Here is a 19,317-nt window from a genome sequence, read left to right on the forward strand (position 1 = left end):
AGGTACTATTAGCCACGAAGCCAAAAAGATCTGATTGTATTCTTCTCTTTGTAACTAGGTATCAGATTTTAGTGGAAATAGTTCAAGCAACCACTATCGGCAGCTTTCCACAGTTGAAAAGGCAAAAAGGTAAGTTGTGTCTTTTCGGGAGGTGTTTAAAACTAGAAAACTTATAACTAATTCTTTACATGGCCATCTGAGATTAAGAGTTTCATGCTGTACCAACTGAGCTATCCCATCTGTAAAATGAGAATACAGTTCTTACTTTGTTTATAAGGAAAGCAAACATAGCGGGGAGGCTACATTGCAAAATGCGAGGGGGATACCACTGTGTAATATTGCATGCCCTCTTTTACCATCTTGAAATGATGTATATCCTATATGGCCATTTTTTTTTATGCCAAATTTGTCTACATGCAGAGAGAGTCTAAGCAAAGTATTTTCGTTTGATGAAAAATGAAGGCTGGTTGAAAACATGCCTCTCTTAGCCTTCAGCTTTCTACAACAACAATGGAACCACATTCAAAACTTTTCCATCATTCTAAATGTTGGTTGATCCATTTCAGTTTTGCTTCACGTACATCATTTTTATTTTACTGAGATGACTGTTCCTTTGTTCAAGACTGGTACATTTTACTTGCTTTTTGGTTCACTTCTCACATCTGTCCACTTTAGTTATTTGGGGACGAAAGGGCAGACTTTTATGTTGTGGGGTTTTGCCCTCTGGCAATCCATTGTGATAAGCACAATGCACTGCCAATATCACTACTGGCAAATAAATAACATAATAGAAGATTAATGAATAATGATAAATAAATGGGATAGTGAGAATCCCAGAATAGCATGCTCATCCCCCAAAATCATTTGAATGTTTTTGTGTGCCCTTACATGGGTTTCTGACATGCTTCATTTTACTTCAGTTTCATTTTAAGTGCGTAATTTTCTGTTCCATTTTTGTTACATACTCTAGTTATCTTTCTTTTGTTCCTGTTTCTAAAGGCATGCTTTGAAATGGGTTACTTGAAATAGGTTATTTATTGCATAAAAAGCCTAATGTTGAAATAGTACTAAAGGCAAAATATAAACAGTATTTGTTGTTAACTTCCCTTTGCAAAGAGCGAGATATTTATGAATATATTCATTTACTGGAAAGACCATTTCATAAGATACTGAGTGGAGAGGCTACACAATAGGCATGAGACTTCTGTTTGTGCTGTGATTTGTAGGTTCAGATCGATGAGTTCCAGGCATGGGTCCGGACGTTTTTCTTTTGTCCCGCCACTTTCCCTCGGAAAACCCACTATTTACTTGCAGTATCGTCTTATCCCATATGTGCCCACTCAGCTGCTTTGATCTGTGGAATTGGCATGGACTGTTACAATTCCCACATAATACTCAATTTGTTCTTATAAGAAATCAGTCTTTTAAGCTCTACCAATCAGGGAGGCACCCTCAATGTACTTTTTTCAGCATTTGCTTATAACATTTGCTTAGGCAAGATGTTGATGTATTTTAATCTCTTTTTACTGTACTGTTAATTTTAATTATCTTTTACTGTCGTACCTTGGAAGTCGAACAGAATCCATTCTGGAAATCCATTTGATTTCTGAAACGTTTGGAAATCAAAGTGCAGCTTCTAATTGGCTGCAGGAAGCTCCTGCAGCCAATCGGAAGCCACAGAAGCCACTTCGGACGTTCGACTTCCAAAAATAGTTCGCAAACCGGAACATTCACTTCTTGGTTTGCGGTGTTCGGGAGCCAAAACATTCGAGAACTAAGCTGTTCGAAAACCAAGGTACAACTGTATTTTATTTTTTTCCATTTCTTGTTTAAAGGTTTCTGATAATTTTAATATTTCTTGCAAACCACTTGGAGGTTTTATTGCAGTTGAGCAGTATATACGTTTCATTAAATAAAATAAAGAAATAGTACCCAACAAGAATCCATTTCTGCTAGCAAGCAGAAAATACATACACTGGGCTATTGATTTTTAAATACATGTCCAAACAGTTTGGGCTCGGGCTCATGCAGACTTCCGTTTGTGCTGTGATTTGTAGGCACAGGTCCAAGCAGAGTTTGTCCCTGCCACTTTTCCTGGGAAAATGCATTGTTTACAGCTGAATCGGAACAAACAAGCCAATAGTAACACCTTGACCATGACCTGGTAACAAATGAGCAGAGGTGTTATAAGCTCACTGTACCAGCAACTATACTGCAGCATTCCGCACTTAACTGCATTTTAGAGGCCAAATGCAAGGGAAGCGCCACATAGAGTGCATTGCAGTAATCCAGCCTTATAATCACCAGTACTCAAACTACTGTGGTTTAGCTCTCCAGGTCCAGGAATCAGGTTTCTAGAATTCGTATTGAGGAATAGAGTTATTAAAGACTCAATGGGTCTGTGCTGAGATAGTAAATGGTGCCCTTGGATGTTTTTAGTGTCGCTAATAACATTTTAACTACAGTCGTACTTCGGAAGTTGAATAGAATACATTCCGGAAGTCTGTTCGACTTCTGAAACATTTGACTTCCAAAGCACGGCTTCTGATTGGCTACAGGAAGCTCCTGCAGCCAATCGGAAGCCATGGAAGCCCAGTCGAACGTTCGGTTTCCAAAAGAACATTCAAAAACTGGAACGCTCACTTCCGGTTTTCGATTGTTCGGGGGCTGGAATCTTTGACTTCCAAGGCGTTCAGGAGCCGAGGTATGACTGTACAGTGGTACCTCAGGTTACATACGCTTCAGGTTACATACGCTTCAGGTTACAGACTCCGCTAACCCAGAAATAGTGCTTCAGGTTAAGAACCTTGCTTCAGGATGAGGACAGAAATCGTGCTCCGGCGGCGCGGCAGCAGCAGGAGGCCCCATTAGCTAAAGTGGTGCTTCAGGTTAAGAACAGTTTCAGGTTAAGTATGGACCTCCGGAACTAATTAAGTACTTAACCTGAGGTACCAATGTACTACTACTTCTTCATTTAAAAAAAGGGTTGCTGCAAGCCAAGTTGTTGCTTTTTTTGCTACTTGGTCCACTAGAATGTGGACCCCTCTGAAATCCCCTCTCCCTGAGCTGCAGGTAAGAATCCCTTACCTCAAAAATGCGTCAGTGTTCTCTCTTCATAGCAGCTTGCTTGAGGTTTGCAGCAAATGGCCATTAGGATGACAAGCTGACAACTAATCTCTCTCATTACGTCCTTTTTAAGTACCCCCTCAGCATGATTAGAAAGATTGCTGCAAAGAACACTGAATGTGTGTCACAAAGCCTTTCCGTGCAGCTTTTAGAATTGATTGCACATCTCCCTTCCTTCCTTGAAAGAAAATGGAGCTCTCTCCAATTTCCATCATCCTGTGAAATTACTATGGGCTGCTGTTGAAATAATTCTCCCTGTGTCTTCTAAAGAATAAAAATACTTTTAAAAAGTTTATATAACAAAGTAATAATAGTTTTTTAAAAAGGTCTTCTCTGCTTAGTGTATCTGCAGCCCAGGCACATACCATTGGCTACCAGTTGGCCCGATATCACTTTGCCACTCTATGTTTTATATAATGTGTTTGTTTTAGTGTTTCAAATTGTAAACCATATTGAGTGCCTTGGGAGAAAGGCGGTATGGAAATCAAATCAATAAATATTTACTTAATTTTGTGGCAGACCCTGAGCTTACAGTGCTACTGTCCCATGTTCAGGGGAGTGCAGCAACTGAGAACTGTGTATTTTTCAAACCACTTCTGATTCTGTATGTAAATTTTATAGTATTTATAGTATTAATTTTTATAGTGTTCTATTTGGCTTAGAAGGAAAAATGGAAGGTATATAAATTCAATAAAAAATAATAAGTTCCTGCAGATCAGCATTCCAGGCTGCAACTCTGTATAAGTTCTTTATACCTCACAGAGACTTGCTTCAAAGTAGACATATATAGGATTGCATTTTATTTTGAATTTTTCCAGATATTTGTTTACCATATCCTTGATTTTCCAGTTCATTGATACCAGGCAATAGTGGAGGCTGCTGAGGATGAACCAAAGGGATATGGAATTTGTTAGGGTGTTGTTAAGCTGGAAAAGCATGCTGGAGCCACACACACACACACGCCTCTTGTTTGTTGGCTTTCTCTCTGTCTCTTCAAACCACAGTTTCCCATCTGAGTCACAACTGTGATTTAAATATCAAGCTTATTGATCAAGATCTTGATATCTGTGTATATTCTGTTTCTTGACTTTTCTTATGCATTTTTGTAGAATGCAAAAAATCTTTATGGAATACTCATTTCTACTCAGCTGTTGTGGAAAAAGTTAGCTGTGGACTTGTGGCAGACTGGAGAGTTTTGGAAGAATGGGAAGGTGGCATAGGGGAAGGTGGTATTCTCAAATTTCAGCCAACCAAGTGTTTTCAAGAGAAGATCTGATTCACAGTCTTGAATTACTTGTTCTTTTACCCACTTGGTTATGGGCCAGAAAAAGATCCTTGTTAGTTGTACTTTTCTGTATGAGAATAGGCTTTACTTTCAAAATTTGGACAAATACTCCACCTGGGGTCATTTCTTCTTCAAAAGATCTTGCTCCCTCAGAGCTTAAGAGATTCAGAATCAGTAACTGTAGGAGGCTACGCAGTTTCTTCCACTTGAATGTTTGAGTGTAAGTAGGTACAATTTGTACTAGCTTTTTAAGTCGATGCGAAAAAGTGCACTTCTGTGTGTACAGGAACCAATTTGTACAGCTTAATCATTTAGGTGTGGGTGGTGAAGGAATTTCAATTTTTTAGTATTTTGAGCAGGCATAAATATGCTACTCTTCATTTTTGCATTTATACCTATGAGAAAAACATTTCTGATGGATAATAAAAAATACAAAAAACGTTGCATATATCCACTTTTGTAAATATACTCGGTAGAATAGGGGCTGTTCGAAATGTTTGAATCCTGTGATTAAGACATGAACTAGAATCCATGAAAGCTGATGCTGTAATAAATTTGTTAGTCCTCAAAGGTGCTGCAATGATGTATTATGGCCATCAAAGTATTTCTCTTTCATTCATTTTGAATGTTTGGGGGAGATAGGCTTATAGGTTGTTGTTCTTTTATAGCCAGTTGTCCGGGGCCTTTTCCACTTTACATGCAGATTTTTTTGTGATTTGGGTATTTGATTTGATTATTTAAAAAGGGAAAGGTCCAGAATAACAGGACGCCTCTACTTTTATGGCGGAAGTCAGGCTGGTGTGATTCCACATTTGTGGACAAGCCATAGAACTGGGAAGGCCTAGGCTCAAATCTTTAAAATAAAGTTAACTGGCTAATCTTGGGCCAGTTATTTTCTGTCCCAGCTTTACAGGTTGTTGTGAGGATGTGCCAGGCAGAATATTCTGCACCAGGCAGAATAACATGAGAACTGTGTGCACCACATAACCTGTCCTGGACCCCCTAAACTAGACTTTTGTCTCAGATTAAATTGCTACTGTATTTGACATCTGTATCTGAACTGCCACCTTCCCCTTCTCCTCAGGCAGCAAAATGTCTTGGCGAGAGAGAGAGATGAACCATGTACGCTCCCTTGGTTTTCGAACAGTTTAGTTCTTTAACGTTTTGGCTCCCGAACATCGCAGACCTGGAAGTGACTGTTCCGGTTTGCGAACTATTTTTGGAAGCCAAACATCCGATGGGACTTCTGCGGCTTCTGGTTGGCTGCAGGAGCTTCCTGCAGCCAATCGGAAGCCCACACCTTAGTTTACGAACCGTTTTGGAAGTTGGACGGACTTCCGGGACGGACTTCCGGAACGGATTCTGTTTGACTTCCAAGGCTTCAGTACCACTGTATTTGTAACTTGTATCTCATGGACTTGAAGTTGGTTAGCAGTCATTTTGCGAGAAGCACCTCTTGTGTGCCCGAGGAGAGCTCCTAATGTACGTAAAGTACCTGACGCGTATAAAGGAGGCTAATTAATTCATCACTTACTATTCTGTAATTAGTGCTTTGCAGTGGTTCACTTTTTATTATGGCAGATGTGTTTCCGCAAATGCAGATTTTTTTGGTTCTGGTTGTGATCAGGCATTTATATTCTTTTGCTAATTTTGTAATCTCTTTCTTGTAGTTAACAGAGGGTTTATTTAAACATCTTCAATTAATACTCTGTTCTGTTACTGAGCTAAATGGAGCAAAACTAGCCTTGAGAACCATGTTAGGCTCCCTGAAGGAAACACCTGTTTTCTTTCATCTTAAAACACATGTGTCACTGGTTGTTCTGAAAGTTCATCCTCATATTTTTAGACATTTGTATAAACAAAATTTAAACTGTAGGACAAAGAGACTTCCTGAATTTTGCCTCAAAGAACAATTAAAACCTGCTCAAATGGTTTCCTGGTTGATCAGAACTGTTGTATTATAAAAACAGTATAACTCTCCCATCTGTTCATGGCCGCCAGAACTGATCTGAATGTTTGAGGCATGTTTTCATCCAGCAAGATCAATAATAGTTGGCAAACTTATATTTCATAGCTTTGTTGTTGTCGTTTAGTCGTGTCCGACTCTTTGTGACCCCATAGACCAGAGCACACCAGGCACTCCTGTCTTCCACTGCCTCCCACAGTTTGTTCAAACTCATAGCTTTGTTACCTAGGTTAAATTTGATTATACAGTGGTACCTTGGTTCTCGAACATAATCCGTTCCGGAAGTCCATTCAACTTCCGAAACATTCGAAAACCAAGGCACAGCTTCCGATTGGTGCAGGCACCCTGGAAACAATAGCCAACAGCCACATCAGACGTTTGGCTTCTGAAAAACGTTCGAAAACCGTAACACTTACTTCTGGGTTTTTGGCGTTCGGGAGCCAATTTGTTCGCCAACTAAGCTATTAGAGAACCACGGTTCCACTGTAATTAAGAAAGCTATCCATGAGATCTTGGAATATTCCTGTTAAGGAGGGGTTATTTTAGTAATTTTAGATTCTAGCAAGTGCCCTCATCAGTTTGGGATGGTTGCTGTAGAAACATCACTTACAATTAATCTTTTTTTTTTAAACGTGCTGTAGAAACATCACTTACAATTAAACAATTAATCAATATCCTTCACTATTGATTTCAGTGTTTCATGTACAAGGAAGCAAGAGCACATCCCCCACCCTTGACTCCTTCCTTATTTTCACCTAAGATTTACATACAACTGATCTTTTGAAAATTGCTAACTATGAAGAGATAAGTGATTACTGAGAATGTAGCATTTTCTTTTTTGGTGGGACAAAGACTGTGGCCAACTTATATGGATGTGCATTTTATCGGTTTTGTTTTAAAGATGCCTCTTTGACCTCACTGTTTCATGTCAAAACCCTGAGGCCTCTCCCTCATGTTGAACCTGGACACAGTATATTAGGTTAAATGGGCAAATTTGGGCCACAACTTTATTGGTTACAGAATGTGAGTGGTATTGGCTTAGGCAATGAAATTGAATTGACTGTATCTGACTCCTGCCCGCCATGCAGGTAGTCCAGTAAGGGTCAACCACCAATAGGGGGAGCCCTGTTGTTGTACATCAACTAGAGCTCCCCCAGGGTCCCTGATGGGGTCGTGGCATGGCCCTAGCCCCTACCTGGGCTTTGGACAAGATCCATACATCCCGGATCCCTTTAATGGAATACCCTTAAAAATGGAAGGGCAGGTGATGGCCATACCTCCCCTCCCCCGAACCAGGTTTTACCAATGCCTAACTGCCAAACCTTACAAAAGTTGTGACGGTTGCTACGAGTTAGGTGAAAACCAAATGGCCAGTGCCAATTTGCCAAGTGGGAAAATTCCTACCAGGCCCCCTCAACAGGCAACCAGCCAAGATCCATAGCAAGGCCAAAATGTTGAATGGGAAGGGGTGTGTGATGCGGCCAGGGTCTCCCCAATGATGCAGGGGCTTAGCCCAGCCCCTGCTGTGTGTAGGAGGCCACGTGGCCTGCCCGCAACACCGCCCCACCCGGAAGTGGAGCGGCCTTAACAATTCTCCTCCCACAACATCTGATGAAGTCGACTGTAGCCTAGAAAACCTTGTGCTGTAATATGTTTGTTGATTTTTAAGGTGCCACAAGACTCTTAGATGTTTCAGGGGTGAAAATAATAATAAAAAGCTAACATGTAAACCGTTTATGAACAATGCATTTCTATGATAATAAAAAGTGTTGTGGACCAATAAAGTTTATTAGTCAGCTTGCACAATTTGTATCTCTGTTAGCTGTTTGTGGCATAAAGGAAAGAAACGAAAAGCTACTTTTGTGAACCTTGTAATACCTTGGCACTAGGAGACAGTCCCGACTTTTACCACAAGGTCTTTTTGGTTTTTTGAAACCAAGACTGCTATATGGGTCCATTCTTCAAAATTTGTTGACATGCTGACCTTTTTAAGTTCAAAAAGTTAATTTTTTAACAATTGTTTTTGATAGAGAGTAAAGGTAAAGAGACGGCTGCAATGAAAGCTGACCATCTGAGAGCCCGGAACATGAAGAGGTATATTAACCAACTAACTGTAGCAAAAAAGCAGTGCGAAAAGCGAATACGGCTTCTGGGAGGTCCTGATTATGACCAGCAAGAAGATGGCATCTTTGATGATAGTGATGGCCCACAGAACCAGAAGGTAGGCATGCTGGCTCTGTTTGTGTGTTTCTTTCTTTCTTTCTTTCTTTCTTTCTTTCTTTCTTTCTTTCTTTCTTTCTTTCTTTCTTTCTTTCTTTCTTCTCCCTCTCTCTCTCTCTCTCTCTCTGAGTGGCGTTGGTGCAGCTTTTTCTGCATCATGTTATAGGACCTGACTGGAAGTAAATGCAGGCAAACTGGAGGAGCCTCAGTACTTCAGCGGCTACCTGTTTGCACGAAGGAAAGGTTGTGGCTTTTGTAAACAATGCAGAGATTTATCTCTCCCCCCCAAGCATTCTGTACTTGTTATCTTTCACTTCCTTTGGAAAGTTCAAAATATCTTATGTGAGCCTGCTATCAGGGACATTGGCAAGGCCTGCACCTGACTCTCTCTGATGACTCTAGCACCGTTCACAAATATTGACTAGCTTCAAGAGCCAGCCGGAATTTTTTGCTTGCTGTTGACCTTTGCTCTCCATAAAGTGGGAGCACGGAGGTCTTCGCTGCAGTGCTGCTCTTGAGTTTCAGAGGAGCCGGGAGCACCTCTTGAAGCCCAGTGCAACCGTGCAGGGATTTGTCCTCATCACATTAAATTTGTAGGGACTGTGACCTTGCCAGTGCTTCTATTTCTGCTTCCCAAGGCTAAGCACGAGGTCAGGGGATTCCCCAGGCATTGTCAAAGTTTGGAAGAATAGAGAGAAACTTCCAGTCACCACACTGACTATGGAAAGCAGCGTGGAGTCTCACTGATTCTAAAGCTCAGCATGAGATCCAGAAGATACCCTTGTTCTGTGTTCTTCAAGTGTTGCAGAACTTGCAAACAAGGGTGCAAGTCCCTAAAAACATATACCCGTCCAGAATTATATTTTTCATGTGGCTGTTTTTGTATGGTATTCTCCCCCCCCCCTCCTGCAGTTTTAGTGGAAATTGTCAATTTCTTTGGAAAGCCTTTAAAAGCTAGGACTCCTGTTCAATAGTCAACATAATGGTTCTCATACTACAGGCCAGAATGGCCCTCTTTCTTATAAAAATTGTGCTATATTGAAATGCAGTACATAATTTTAGTAGCTTACCTAAGTCAGTTTGTCAAATATTTTGTCATGACATATATGTGAATCATATATTTGGGCACACGGTTGGCATGGGGAAGAAACTCCACATTTCATAAAAAAATAAAACAATTTATATGTTCCAGCTGTGCTTTGGCAGAATATTTGAGCAGCGAAGGTTGTCCTATGTTGACTTCACAGGTAACAATAAGGATACTACCCCAGTCAACACAAATTGTTGTGCTTCCATGTAAATGTGGACATGATTGGACCACATGGCTGCAATTCTGTGTGCATGCATTTAGAATTAAGTCTCCTTGGATTCAGTGGGACTAATTCTGAGTAAATATACACAGGACCAAGACTGAAAGGTTCATTATCTCAACTCTCAACTCCTCCTGAGATGCGGCAGAGTTAAAGGGCACCTGTTGAATTTTCATCCCTGAGTTTGAAGCTACTTGACTTTAAAAAGCTTAAAGGGACACACCGTAGCTGTGGACTAGCTCTAAAATTAGATCTTCTAGTTCATAGCCAATCACGTGACAGGATTCTTGCCTGTGTCCCAGCATAGCTGTCTGCTTTCAGTTTATTGCAGGGCACCAAGGGTACTGGAATTTCCAAGACCTTGTGAGAACATTTCAGCCTTGTTCAAGGACTATACAAATTTCACATGCTTGGAAGAGAAGGCATTTTAAAAACTGTATCTGTGTTGACTGCAGTTCAAAGCATCTTCCTTGGATGCAGCTTCTACTGACAACAGTGGGTCTTGTTTCTGAGTAAATGCAATTAGGATTGTGCAAAAATTTGGTAAAACTGGCATGAATGCTTGCAGCCAGAGCATAAAAACCGCAGCCTCTTCTACCATGATAATGATACATCTAATTCATTTTTTTATTCCTTTCTTACTTTAAAGCAAGTCAATCTGTGAAGAAATATTTGCAAACGAGTACCACTCCTGACAGTACTGAATTAATAAAGTACAACGAGAGCGCCAGTGATTGCATTGCGATAATATTTCAGACTGAGTTGTGTTTTTGCTTTTATTATCCTGTGGCATTTTTTTATATGCCCTTGGATTTGACTCCCCCTGCCTTGGGGATTTAGAAGCATCTAAATAGGTTTAGAGGGAATGAGCTATTTAAACAAGCGGATGAAATATATAGCAGCTGAATTTAGTTTTAAGATGGTTAGCAGTAAGAATCACCGGAGGGAGAGTAGCCTTCTACTTCCTTCCATTTAAAGGGGGAAAAAATCCTGTCAATAGCTGTCAAATCTGTTTGTCTGGTACGCATAACAAATTCCTCTTCAAAGAGTCCAGTTTACAGAGACGTTGACATTTTTAATAGTAAATTGAACGTATAGAGAAAAAGGGAAGGGCAAGAAGAGTCAAGTAGATGTTCTGGAGTGGCCAGAACAAGATTTTTAGCCCCTCTTGTTCCATTTTAGCTTTGGAGAGCCAGACATTGCCAAAGATTTCCATGCCTTTTCAGGACCCTGCCAGTCTGAGAACTGGTTGTTGGGCTTCTCCAAGGCTAGGTTCAATGAGGTAGGGTACATTTTGCTATGAATTCCCTACCCACCAGGTACAACGTGTCCCCCTTGTGGTGGCTTGGGGCTGTGCAAAAGGAGTCTAAAATGTTTGTGGTGGGACCTCCGGTGCACACGAGTGGCACCTGTTTCCCACTGTGCACCTTTCGTGCATAGAAAAAAAGGCCAGGTCAGGAAGAATTGGGTACACGAGTGCCCAGAGCAAGATTTTAATAATTTTGTGGGAGAGAGAAGACCCAGGAAATGTGCAGCGACTAAAATCCCGCTCCTGCTGTGTCCAAAATGCAATGGCCATGTTACTTTCTGGGGTTTCATTTAGATCCCTCATAACCCCTGTTTTAAAGCAGGAGCATTGGTTGCCACCCTGTTTCCAGAGCTAATTCAAGGTGCTCACGTTAATGTCTGAAGCCCTAAATGACTCAGGTGCCGAATTTTGGAAAGACCATCTGCTTCCCTACAGACCCTCTCAGGTGCTAAGAACAGCAGAGGGGGCTTTCTCGGTAGTACCATTGCATTCAGAAGTTCATGGTGGTGGCCTGCAGGAGGACATTCTCTGTGGCAGCACCTAAGTTGTGGAACCTTCATCTGGCACCTTCACTATTGAATGGCCCTTCTCATTGAATGCTCTCTTTACCCTGGCCTCTAAAACATAACCCTGAGATGTATACTTTAAGGATGCATCCTATTTTTGTGATAGTAAGTTGTTTTAAACTGGTTTTAATGTCATATTTTTAAATTGTGGCAACCCTCCTTGGGAACTTAGGGTGTAGGGTAGGTAAATAAATTAAAACAACAACCAACATTATTATTATTATTTATTATAGGACACCCCTGCAGGGCTCCCCTTCTACTAACAAGGTGGCGCTCTTGTATGCAGTCTCTGCAGCTGCAGTTCCGCATTCGTTGTTGCTGGCTAAAAATCAACCACCATCTCTCAGCCAAATCTTACCAGCTACCTGACAGCATTGCTGTTAGCAGGAAGGAGGAGTTCAGTTTCTTTTAATCAACACTGAAGCTATAGCTGATTCGGGTGGTGAAATGAACAGGAACAACCATGTTTTTCTGGGGTCTTTCAGGAAATACTTCGAGCCTCCAAAATAGATGTATTCTTTTCATGCTGAACATTTTGCTTGCCCTTCCAGCCACTAGATTTTGGTTACAGATAGCAAATCAGCAGGCATATAACTGTGCTGATAAGGAACACTTTAGAACATTTATTTCCCTCCACTCCAGTTAAGTTGCTTCTTGAGTTCTTGGTTAGAGCATGTTCTTGGTTAGAGCATCCCAAGGTTCATTGTTTCTGTATCGTAACAATTGCAGCACAGCAGTGGATTCCAGTGTCTCATTTGCAGCTCAGCGTGAAGCTATATGAGCTAGTGCTTAAGCTGTTAATGCTCTAGTTTCAGACGTGTTTGCTGGGAGCAAGTCCTGTCTATTTATTTGGGACTTATTTAAAGGTAAGCATGCCTAAGATTGTCCTGCTGGCCGTTTTACACATAACTGCTACGGCCCCAGATTGCAAAACTAAAGGTGAGGTGAGGAAACGCTCTTCAACCAGGAAATTGTATAGATTAGAAGTGGAGTTGGGGGCTACTCTTGCATATGGAGCCATCAGTGACACAGAAGAGAATGGAATAAACTTTGCACACCTCGGGGCTCTACTATATGGAGGAGTTCTGCAAAATTCATAGAACTTCTGGATTGGGTGAATGAGTCGCTCTTTCTGAAGATACACAAAGGAAAATTAATATAGTGTGTTCCTTAATTCCTTGTGTAAATAATTGGTGTGTGATCAGGTAGGCCATTGTCTTAGCAGTTGTGTCATGAACACTCATGAAAATTGTCTTTAAGGCTGTGCAACATAGCGTACCTTCGCACCATTTTTTAAGAGGTTAACAGCAGAATACTCTGTCTGCTTCTTTGGAATAAACAATTGCTTATTATGTTTTTAGTATTTGGTTGTCTATTCAGAGAGCTGTGTGATGAGCTGCTGAGTTATTCTCCCCAATTTCTGGATACAATTCCTTACTGCTCAACACTTTTCCTTGGAACTGGGGGGTGGGGGGATTCAAAACTCATGTTTGTCCAGCCCTTTGAAGGAGTTTGAAATGGTTTAAAACGGAGGTGCTCAGAAAGACCTTTTTTAAAAAAAATGTTTTGTGCAGTTATGTATCAACTCCTCCCAGGGAACATATAGAGAAGGGTAGGTTATAAATGTAATTAATAAGTAATAAATTAAAACGGCTTCCAACACAGTACAAGGAGTTGCTACTGCTGAACCAAGTATACACAAAAACATTCTTGCATGTGCTAAGAGGGGCCCTTGTGGAGATGGCACTGATGATCTCTGCATCCATGAAACATTTTTAATGTCTCCTGAGATTTTTATCAGAGTGCTGGGAAAATGGTAAGGTATAAAAAACAATGAATCCAGAATCTTGGATTATCTCCGCTGATCATTCCAGCCTTAATCCACTTTGTCAATAATAAGTGCGCTTAATGAGGTTTGTAACCTGTGAACTAGATTACTTAATTGAAATAATGTCATTAATTGTCCCCCTCCCCCCTCCAGATTCTTCAATTTGAGGATATTTTGTGCAACCCATCCTACAGAGAGCACTTCCGAACATACATGGAAAGAGTGGATAAGAGATCTTTGATCAGCTATTGGGAATCCGTGGAATACTTGAAGAATGCTAACAAGGTACAAAGTAGATAAACATATATCATACCTTGTTATTGGAAATAATTTTTGGCAAGACTTTTAATTGTAAACCAGTGTTGTATAAGAAGTTGGCATTGGCTTTAGTATTCAAATTGCATATATACTGCTCCTAGATATTTTATCAGTCCAGTCAGTTGTGCTGGCGTGGCAAAAATCAGGCCAAATTTAAAAACCAATTCCCTATTTCATGAAATGAGTGAAGAAAATGGACTGTTCGAAAACATAAACAGTTAAAACTTAATCTTTCAGATCACTGGTATTTTTTTAATAATGTTTTTAGTGTTCACACGCAGAAGAAGTCTGCTGCTGTGATCTCCCTACCATGTGTTGCTGAGGATCAGCAATATGAAAAGGAATAAAGAAAAAACCTGCATGGGGTGTGATCCTTCTTGCTTTGAGTATGCTGTACTCTGGATTATGATTATAATTATTTGCTGTATGCTTACAAACATTTAAAACCAAGGGTCATTCTTCAGAGAACTGAATAGGATAAACAAACATATATTTAACTGCATGGCTCTTGATTATGATGGATGCATCTCTTCATGTTGGTTTTTCTTCCTCCTTAGGCTGAAATACCTCAACTTGTGAGTCAAATATATCAGGATTTCTTTGTAGAGGGCAGAGAGATTACTGTGGAAAAGTCACTGTATAAAGAGATACAGCAGAGCCTTGTAGGCAACAAAGGCATTGAGGTGTTTTACAAAATCCAGACTGATGTTTATGAAACACTGAAGGACAGGTACTACCCATCGTTCCTTGTCAGCGATTTGTATGAGAGGCTGATCAAGAAGGAAGAAGAGAGGAGTACCGTTCAGATGACATCTGACGACAAAGATGAAGTGGTGAGTGATGCCTACAGATGCATTGTAGTTTCCATGGAAGATGAACCAGGTAAAAAACTAGAATATTTGATAGCATAATAATATTGGGGGACATGGATCATAAGCGCTGGTGGATCAGACCAAAGGTCCATCTTAGTCTATCATTGTTTCCAACAGTGGCCAGGCAGCAATAGCTCTTCCTACTATTGCCCCAACAACTGGGTGTGTTGTCTCTGATCCTGGAGCTTCCATTTAATTATTGTGGCTAAGAGTAAGTGATAGACACGTCTTCCATCAAACCCCTTTTAGGGCAGCATTCATGGTCCTTTTCCTGCATCATGTTAACTTTCACAACAACCGTGATGTAATTTAGGCTGTGAGATAGTGGCTGGCTCAAGGTAAACCTGTGAGCTTTGTGATTTGAGGAGGGATTCAAACCCCAGATCTCATTCTAGTTGGCACAGTTATTTACTTCTGCTTAGACCGTGTGTGTTAAACCAGGTAGTCAAGTTAATGGATTATACTTTAACATATATTGATCACTGTTGGCTTTCTCTTCTAGAACCAAGTTTGTGAAGAAGTTATTGATGAAGGAAGCTCCGGAATTAATGAGCAGGCCAGTTATGCTGTGAATAAGCTACGCCAGCTAAATGACAGACTTGAATATAAGAGACAAGCTCTAAATTCTCTCTGCAGTTCACCAAAACCTGACAAAAAGGTATGTGGCTTTGTTATTTATATGCATTATACTGGCAGACTGTGTTTCAGAGTAGGCATATAGATAGACTCTAGAGAGCTTTCACTTCAAAAAATAAATTGGAAGGTGCTGTTTTCCAGGTTTCTCATTAGCCACTGATTGTTCTACAAAGGCATTGATATACAATCTTTAATATTGTTTCCTTCTCAGCACCCTGAAAATCTGATCTTAGCAGTTTATGCGGGTTGCAGTGTTGTTCTGTCAGTGAATATAAGTACATATGTAGCTGTCTGAGACAGAATCAGATCTTTCATTGCTTATAACCCAGTAATTGTCAGTTCCAGCTGACACTGGTTCTTCTCCAAGGACTCAAGCATAGATCTTTCTCAAATCTAGTACCTGATATTCTTTAACTGGAGATGGCAGAAATTGAGCTCTGGACATTCTGCATGTAAAGCTGGTGCTCCACTGCTGAACTATGAACTTTAGTGACAATTTGGAATAGACAGTGGGGCTTTCTAGCATTTCTGAAATGCTGCATGAGGGTCTTATGGGCCTTTTTGATGGCATAGTATCAAACCTGCATTCCTGCCTCCGTCTCCAGTTCTGCACCAGTGCTTGCTCTTTGGTTTGGTAAATGAGACACAAAATAATACCAAGTCCTAGATGTTGGCATGGAAGGTCCTGCCATGTGGGTTGATTGCAGTATCACAGGAAAATATTATTCGGCTGCTTCGCAGCTGTGTTGAGAAAAGTTGCCACATGGAATTAATCTGACGTGTTTACTGGTATAACAGTAAGAACAGTTTTTTGTGCTGATACGAGCAATCAAGGGGAAATCAAACCTCTTTAATTTTAAAATACTTGGCAACCGTTCCATGACTTCATACAGCAAGAGGACCATGTTCATAACCTGCCTTTGACACATGGCAATCTGTGGAGAGTTCTACTAAACTAACCTCTGGAGTAAGACGTTGTCAAATGACCCCGAAGTTTTTTAAAAATTTTTATTGTTGTTGTTTTATTGTTCTTACCATGAACAATGGAGAATCAATAAAAACATTTTTTTTTAGCAATAACTGCCTTTATGGGAGTTGCTTATCAAAAATTGTTGGTAGTTGGTTACTCGTGTATTTTTTGATCAAGTATAAGCCTCTTCTATTCTATTTCACTTTTCCTGCTCACATGATTCAATAAAATCAACCACAGTACCAGCTCAGCACTTTCAGAGCATCCTTGGGCTTCATACATTAGCATCAAAAGCATCAAAAGCAATGTTGCTGCGATATAACAACTAAGGCATGGCTAAGTCAGATTCCTGGGTTCATGCATCTTATGTGATGCATTCATCTGAAGTCATGCAATTGCCACTTGGCCTTTGTTACAGTTTTATAGATAAACACAATATTCTGTGTGTACCCATAAAAATAGTGTGTAGCATGACCAAGCTTTTCCAAAGATTCCAAAGCCTCTTTACAATCTAGTTCTGCACCATGATGTTGGACCTCTCTGCATAGATTATCTATTAGGTTGCTGAATGTGCATTTCCCCCCAGCTGTCTGACAGCCTACTGTGTCCCCCCCAAAAAAAATCTAAGTGAATTAGTGCTGTACAATATCTTAAGTATTATTATTTTTTAGTTCACAGCATCTTTTAAAAACTTTCCTGTAGTGATTTCCCCCTTCCCCCTATCTTTCATGAACTCAGCACTAAATCTTCATTTATCATTATGTTTCAGGGCTTAATTTACTTTTCATTTCTGAACTATACGTGACCTTAAGCAAATTATGCATGACCTTTTAAGCAGTACTTCTATGTCAAGGCAGAGTCATTTAGCTGGGAGCTTTTACTAAATTCCTTGCCTCTTTCCCTTCCACTCCCTGACAATTTTTTATTTCTCTTCTTTATTGCTACACATTTTAATCTATTTCCTCCAGTACATGCACCAGGGTGATCTGTTGCAATAGTTGTGTAGATTTTCTTGAAAGAAAGAAAGAAATATGATAACTGGTAATAACAAGTGGTTTCCCCCCTCCTTGGCAGATTGTTTCTAAACTGAAGGATGAAATCACTTTGATGGAGCGAGAACATGGTGACCTTCAATTGCACATTGAAAGGACAGATTGGTGGTGTGAGAATTTCGGCATGTGGAAAGCCTTCATAAATTCCAGCGAAGTATGGATTTTTCCTTCTGTTTAATTTTTAAAAATATATATATAAATAAGTGGAACCTTTCTGTCAAAAGTTTACATGAGCACATTTTTTTCTCTGTTGTCCAAAAAATAATTACTGATACATTTCCCTTTACTCCCCACTAAAAATATTATTGCTGAATTATTGGAAGTAGATGTCAAACAGAATGACATTGAGAAATGTGGCTTCCTTAATGCATATACATCATATGGAAAGATCCACTTTTGCAGACTTTTAATGCCTGGCCCCAACCTTCCTTTTGTGAGAGCAGCTCAAGGCATGTTGTGGGGCTCACAGCAGAGGCAGCATTTTAATGACCATGTAACGTATATGAAGTAGCATGTATGCTTGTCCTCTATGATTTACCCATGTTCAAAAACAGAGCTGCAAACCATGGCTGTTATATATACAGTCCACATGGTTCATACAGAGCATGGTTAAGCAAACTAAGGCCAGGGGGCCAAATCCAGCCCAGTCGCCTTCTAAATCTGGCCCGCAGATGGCCCGGGAATCAGTGTGTTTTTACATGAGTAGAATGTGTGTGTCCTTTTATTTAAAATGCATCTCTGGGTTATTTGTGGGGCATAGGAATTTGTTCATTCCCCCGCCCCCGCCCCCCCAAGGTCTGAGGGACAGTGTACCACCCCCCTGCTGAAAATGTTTGCTGACCCCTGATACAACCATGTCCCATCCTGACCCTTCCAGGGAGGAGTAAGAGGAAGACAGTATAGATATACAACAGGGGTTGGAGGGAGGTCACAGCTCAGAGGCAGATGAGGGGGAAAGTTGAGAAATCATGGGAGAGCCAGAACACCCGGGTGACACATTGTCATTAGAAAGCATTCCAGACTCTCCATCTCCCAGAACCCGGAGAGCCTTAGAAGTAGGAGAGCAAAGAGCTCAAAGACAGAGGGCACGTAGCAGCACCCGTAGAGAAGAGGTGATGAGAATGACGAATGAGGAAGTGGGAGAGATGGGGAGGTGGAGATTCACTCGAGACAATGCCATTATCCAAGAGACTGGGTTCTATAGCCTCTGTCTGTAAAGATTGAAATGAAAAAAGGACTGTTAAGAAACTTTTCCTTGTCTTTATAATTCCTGGGCTACCAGATGAGAGCCGCTGACAGCCCCAGTATGAGGGTTTCCTAACTGCGGCCTTTGCTGCAGCCTGCATAGTCTGGAGACACTTGCAAGGCAAGTGAGGACTAATGTGCACCAGCCTCCCTTTTCTGTGAGGGTAACAGCAGTCCAAATGCGCTAAGAAATGTGGCATGTATGGAAAATATTTACAGTACTGTACTTTTAGCTTTGGTAGATGATGCAGGTTAATAGGAGGCAATATTCATCTTGAGGTGTTGATGACATGGCTGCAACCTGGTGAAAGTTCACAAGGCTGCTTTTCTAGTGCTTCTTGTGATCACAGTAAAGACAGCTGACTGCAGGACAAGTCTGGATGACAAGCAGTGTCTTACAAGGATCCACCTTGACTGCATTCCTGTTCAATGTGTATATGGGAAATCTGTGACCCTGCAGATTATTTACTTGCAACTCCCACCACCCTCATCAAGTATGGACATTGAATGACTAGGTATGGGTGAAATTGAAGTCCAGCAGCAGGTCACCCACTCCTCATCCCTGGTGTGTATGAATCCACTTGGTGCAATTGAGTGACCTGCAAAATGCTCGC

At 40.7% G+C, this 19,317-nt stretch overlaps 1 protein-coding gene across 1 annotated transcript in view; it reads left to right on the top strand.

Annotated features, from left to right (window-relative positions):
* Positions 1-19,317, top strand: part of SNX25 (sorting nexin 25) — a 51,033-nt gene that overhangs the window by 21,773 nt on the left and 9,943 nt on the right. The window contains exons 6-11 of the mRNA XM_081926347.1: positions 59-129; positions 8,408-8,598; positions 13,764-13,895; positions 14,486-14,761; positions 15,303-15,458; positions 17,481-17,612. Of these exons, the coding sequence (XP_081782473.1) occupies positions 59-129; positions 8,408-8,598; positions 13,764-13,895; positions 14,486-14,761; positions 15,303-15,458; positions 17,481-17,612 (958 nt within the window). The remainder of the gene's footprint in view (positions 1-58; positions 130-8,407; positions 8,599-13,763; positions 13,896-14,485; positions 14,762-15,302; positions 15,459-17,480; positions 17,613-19,317) is intronic.

The sequence above is a fragment of the Podarcis melisellensis genome, assembly GCF_964234715.1.
Source record: "Podarcis melisellensis genome assembly, chromosome: 9".
Taxonomy (NCBI): domain Eukaryota; kingdom Metazoa; phylum Chordata; class Lepidosauria; order Squamata; family Lacertidae; genus Podarcis; species Podarcis melisellensis.